The sequence below is a fragment of the Rattus norvegicus genome, chromosome 15 (assembly GCF_021556685.1).
Source record: "Rattus norvegicus strain SHRSP/BbbUtx chromosome 15, alternate assembly SHRSP_T2T, whole genome shotgun sequence".
NCBI lineage: Eukaryota > Metazoa > Chordata > Mammalia > Rodentia > Muridae > Rattus > Rattus norvegicus.
In genome coordinates, this window is record NC_141548.1 from 5,439,606 (window position 1) to 5,444,879 (window position 5,274).

The following is a 5,274-nucleotide window of genomic DNA, read 5'->3' on the forward strand; positions in this document are numbered from 1 at the left end:
AGCATTGATAATTTTTTCATCATGAAGCTGGTATTCAGAGTTGGACACACAGTCTACACTGAAAGTCCAATTGTCTTTGTATCTCAGTCTGACTGGGAAGTAATTATGATGCCCAATCCCTGTGAGAATGCAGAGGTCCATCCCTGCCTGAGAGCTGTGGGATTTCAGATGGTTACATCACACTTCAATAAAGAAGGTTCTTAAGAGTGACGAGTTCGAGATCACTGTTTGATTCACAAGGATACATTCGATTTACTCAAAAGTAACAGGACACAAGGATTCAATATCTGCGGTGTAGATGGTCTTGCTGGCCTCCTCACAGAACCTCTTTCCCTCCTCACAGGATGCTTGCAGTTCAGTCTGCTCCACCAGCAGTTTTCTGTTCTCATTCATCAAAATCCTTACATTCTTCTTCAATTCATTGCGTTCATTCAGGAGGTGGAAGTTTCTGATGCTGAATCAAAAACAAATAATGGTAAATCCCAGGCAGTTTCTGTTTGCCTGCCACTCCTGCAAGTACAATCATCCCTTCAAGGGCCCCATCCCCAGGCATAGCCAGACTAGAGCCACAGTTTGCATGTTAGCACCAATTAGAGGAAGGTCAAATCCCGAGTCCGCATTCCACGGGAATCAAAGTACTTCAGAAAATCCTGACACTAGAGGGTATATATACATCAAAGAAGAGGAAATGGTGCATACGGGTGCTTATGTGTTCATGGTATTCTAAAGTCATTGGCAGGTAGAGGGCCAATCCCCTCTGAGGGGTGATAGAAGACCCAGCAGCTATAGAATCTTCCCATGTGTTTCTCATGGATCCCAGATCTTTTTTCAAAGTCATAGCTGGACAGAAATATTCCCCGCCTAGTGCTGGGGTCTCCTTTCTGTCAGTGACTCACCGGTAGGAATTGTTCTCTTGTGTGAGCTCCTTGTACTTCTCCATGGCATCACTTATCCAGTTGGTCATCTTATGCATATCCATCGTTCTCATCTCATGTTGGGATTTAAGCATTGGCAATTCAATGTTCAGCCTGTGTTAGAACATGGCCCAAGGAACAAATAACTGTCTGAACTCATGATTTCACAATTAGGTGAAGTGTAAATAAAAAATTTTCAATAAAAATTCAAATTCAAGGAATGGGGGCTAGGGAAGAAAGTGGAAAACTCAAAGACCACAGCAAAAACACAACAGTGAGACTCAAACCATCACTCTTCCATAGAAAATATTTCTCTGCAAGTCAGCACACATTTGTTTTGAAATAAGTAATCCTTAAAAGGCTGGTGAAGTATGGTCCTATAAAGACCCTCTGTATAGGAGGGGGGAAATTCTGAGAGCTGCATGTTTGGAAATAACAAGTGCCAAGAATTTATTCCCACAGTGACCTTTTCTAGGTCACAGTAAACCATCCTTGGATAATTAAAAAAAGAAAATAAAGTTCAAAGCAGGAAAATAAATAAATAAATAAATAAATAAATAAATAAATAAATAAATGAAATCAGACTGTTCTCTGGCCTACCTAAGCCCAGTATATAACACAAACTTGCTCCTTCCTATTGGTGCTGGTTAAACTCATTATCCTGGGCATTGGACGGCAGAGCCAGGGGACCAAATGGAGGGAACAGACCTTCAAGATCTGGCCAGGTAAGCATGAAGGAATTGAACAGTTGTGTAAGAAGTATAAGATGTTTCCTCCAGTCTGTGTCATAGCCTTGGGTCCAACAGAAAGATGTGATGACATTTCTCTTGTTTTGAATGCAGGGATTCTCAATCCTAGTTACAAGACTCCCAGAGGCCGAAACTACTTTTTACAGGGAAGAGGATTCATAACACCTCCTCCCCTCAGGAGAGTCCTATTTGCCAGCAAGGTAAACAGAAGGAGCAAAGTGCTCTGTTGATCAATGACGGCCTCCATGGACTCATCACTATCATGACCTGCAAACTGTTCATCAAACAAATCCTCAGACCCAATCAAAGGTCCCAGACTCCCTGATCCTGAGCAAAACACACACAAATACTTTCACATCCATCCATACATCCCAACCCATATACAAACATAATTAGAATGCCAACTTTATCATAGTGGTGCCATAGAATCAGTGTATAACGACCAAAATCAGAGTAAGAGTGATGACATTCAGGCATTTCATTCACACACTTAGATGCAGCAAGTGTGACCAGGTCCTTCCAGCTGTTGAAAAAATCCAATCCAACTCCAAGGAGCTCAGGGTCAAGTACAAGAGAGGTTGACCCTAAACACACAGCACCGAGCTTCTCTCACAGGCCAGCACCTGCCAAGGCTCCTTAAAGTCCAGGATGAGAGGTGAAACACTTTCTGGATGTGAGGAAATCTTGGCTTAGCAGAGAGAGCACAGACAGTCAGTAGGTTACAGGGCATAATGACTACCTGTAGTTCAAACCATCATTGACATAAAGGTCCAGGATTCGAGAAAGTTCATCCCCCTCGATTTTACACTTCTGGATTTCAGATTTTACTTCCTCCAATTTCTTTATACGCTTTTCATGGTTACTGATGAAATTTTCTGATGATGCCTTCCGAATAAACCCTGTAGATAGATAAACACAAGTGAATGTACATATTGGATAGCCCATGGGCAGAAAAGACCATTCTGAGTCTCAAAAAGGAGGTTGAGGAAGAGGAAAGACTGGAGACTTGTTGAATCCCTGAAAGAGAAGAAAAGCTATCTCTAATGTGGACTCTTAAGCTATTTCCCTCTTCCCAACCTCCTTTGCCATACATAAGCCTCACTCACTATTACATGATCCCTCATACTGAAAGATAGAATCTACCTCAGACATAAAGATTTGGGACATTGTCAGCAGATATCAGACGTGGAGCAGGTAAATCCTGGAGTTCACAGCACCATCAAACCCTAATCGTGTGTTCAAGCTTAAAGTGTCTGCGACCTCAATTCATGACTAGGGGGTTCATCCTTCCTTGTTGTTGTCACAACAGACTTAGTAACCTACAGGAATCTAGAGGATGAAGTGCTTCAGCACCCAACCATGAATGGGCACATTGTTATCCTCATAGGGCTTCCTCCTGGCACTCCTTGGCAGTAGAAATTAAAAAGCTCATAGAAAAGAAGCTGCAGGCCTGCCAATTCCTGGCTCTCTGTCAAATTACTCATCAGGACTCTTGACTCTTGGTCTGCAATTGACAAATTCCAAGGCTCCTGCTTGTAAGGCCGACTCCTGAAAGGCACAGCTCAAACCTACATCCTGGAGGAAGTTCCCCGACTCTACTCAGTACTCACTGTGCCTTCCCCAGAATGATTTCATTCTTCTGTACTTACAAGACAGGAGGCCAGCTTTCTTCTGCCTCGTTCTGGTCTCTCCTTGGTCTCCCCTCTCCTTCTGAACTAGCTTGAGCAGCTGGTGAAACATGCCTGTTTGTGAACCCAAAAGGCACTGAGGGAATCCCACAGGCAGTTGGTGTCACCACAACACTGGTGACATCACAGAAGATTCTAGTGCTCTCTTAGATACAAGAGATTGTCCAAGGAAGACATTACTGATGATGTCACTGGGAAGTTCTATGGCCTACCTGCTACCCAGCTCTCCCAAAAGCAACCAATTTCTATGGGGCCCTTTTCTGCAGCCTCTCCTGTGACCCAGGGAATATCCTTTGGCAACTTCTCCTCCAGAGTTAGATATTTCTCTCTGCTTCATCGGATGTCATCAATGCTCTTGATGGGGAGAGTTGATTACAACCCTGAATTGGAGAAGAGATTTTTGTTAGTATCTAAATCTCTAGGGACCACAAATGAGGACGATTTCTATCAATAATAAATCTACACCTGAGACGATGCACATACATACAGTCCAATTCCCAAAGTTTTCCTGTTTCCTAGAGGCCAATATATTTCTCCTATAATTTTAATTTTATAAAACCTGAATAATATTAGCTTATTGTGCATTCCTTGATAGCCAGTACTATTTCCACATACACGTCCATGTATTTCACAAAGTCAATGTTAATAATCCTACTTTTTGCAATAAAAACTCCCTTCTCTTTGGAATATAGGGGATCAACTACAGGGCAAATATAAAATCATAAATTTCTATACCTTCTTTTACATATTAAGTAGGACATCATCCCTTTCTCAAATATAGCCAGACAATTAAATTGGTCATCAGTGAGTAAAGGTCAACCTGGAGTGCGTGTTCCTACATTGTAGCCCGACAGCCATCACTTCTCCAATATCTGTCTTCCTTAATTTCCAAGTCCAGGCATGAGGATATTGGGGGTTGCCCCTTGATACTTTACTCCTAGCAAACATAAGAATCAGCAGGATGGGCAGGGAGTCGAAGGGCCTGAGGTCAGGTTAAACCTCAATTTTAGTGGGTCCATAAGTTCAGGGGAAAGTCCATTTGGCATTGTCATCTGTGGCTTCTGTGTTCTTCTCCTAGGTTAGCTCATCTGTGCTATGACGCCTCCTAACCTCACAGACATAAGAGTCAAAAACACGTCTGTCTTCTCTGGGAAGGGCTTTGTCTCTGACTCCCACCTGGAGTTGGACAACATCGCTATACAAAGCTCAAAACAGAGGTGTGGAGATGATGGATGCTTCAGAAGTTTAGGGTCATTTCTTCCAAATAAGGCACATATTTTTCCAATGTAATTTTTCCTTTGTTCTTTCACTCTTGGTGGCTGGCTTCTTTCCTGGCTTGAAGTATACTGGAGTCCAATCTTTTGGATGACTGAAGCATCTTTTTTTGAGATGACAGGCCCACCAAGGGGCCTGCTGCATACAGGCTCCTATCACCAAGGAAGTTGTTGCTACAGAATCATAGCATGGTGGTAGCAGCACATGATCTCTCACAGTCTTCTCTGCTGCACTTGCTAAAAGAATAATCGGGTTTTTTTGTTTTTTAATATTTTATCGGAAATACCTACAATGCTGGTCAGAGTTGATACATGCGTTTAATCCCAGCACCCATAAAGTTTTTTTTCTTTTTTCTCTTCTTTTTTTGCAATTGTTGTTAGAATTCCTGTTGTTTTCTTTGGTAATTCCCTCTATTTGCTCTGTACCTAGAATGTTAAGTCCACACTCTTCATGGCCCTATTCTTCATGGTAAAGATTTTGCTCATACCACCCACACCACACATGATCACATTATTTACTTTCAAAGAAGGAAAACAGGAATGAAGAAGAGAGTTAACGTGTATGGTCTCAGGTAATCAACACATCATGAGTGCAGGATGGCATCCTAGGGTTTTGGATTACCCAAGCTTCTGGTTTTGAGATTGACAG

The 5,274-nt window shown here is 42.3% G+C and overlaps 1 protein-coding gene across 1 annotated transcript; it reads right to left on the minus strand.

Annotated features, from left to right (window-relative positions):
* Window positions 1–252: 252 nt before the first annotated feature.
* On the minus strand, window positions 253–3,403 carry Spetex2b (Spetex-2B protein). The gene is made up of 4 exons (NM_001011697.1): window positions 3,313–3,403; window positions 2,403–2,562; window positions 897–1,028; window positions 253–454 (listed from the first exon to the last, which is right to left on the minus strand). Exons 1-4 carry the CDS (start codon window positions 3,401–3,403, stop codon window positions 253–255), a joined length of 585 nt encoding a protein of 194 aa, NP_001011697.1.
* Window positions 3,404–5,274: the final 1,871 nt, after the last annotated feature.

Bases quoted from the DNA above. Each gene is read 5' to 3' on its own strand.
- Spetex2b (NM_001011697.1), bottom strand. From the start codon at position 3,403: ATGTTTCACCAGCTGCTCAAGCTAGTTCAGAAGGAGAGGGGAGACCAA. The intron at 2,563-3,312 runs GTAAGTACAGAA...ATCTATCTACAG, and splicing joins GAAAGCTGGCCTCCTGTCTT to GGTTTATTCGGAAGGCATCA. The intron at 1,029-2,402 runs GTAGTCATTATG...GTTCTAACACAG, and splicing joins AATGATGGTTTGAACTACAG to GCTGAACATTGAATTGCCAA.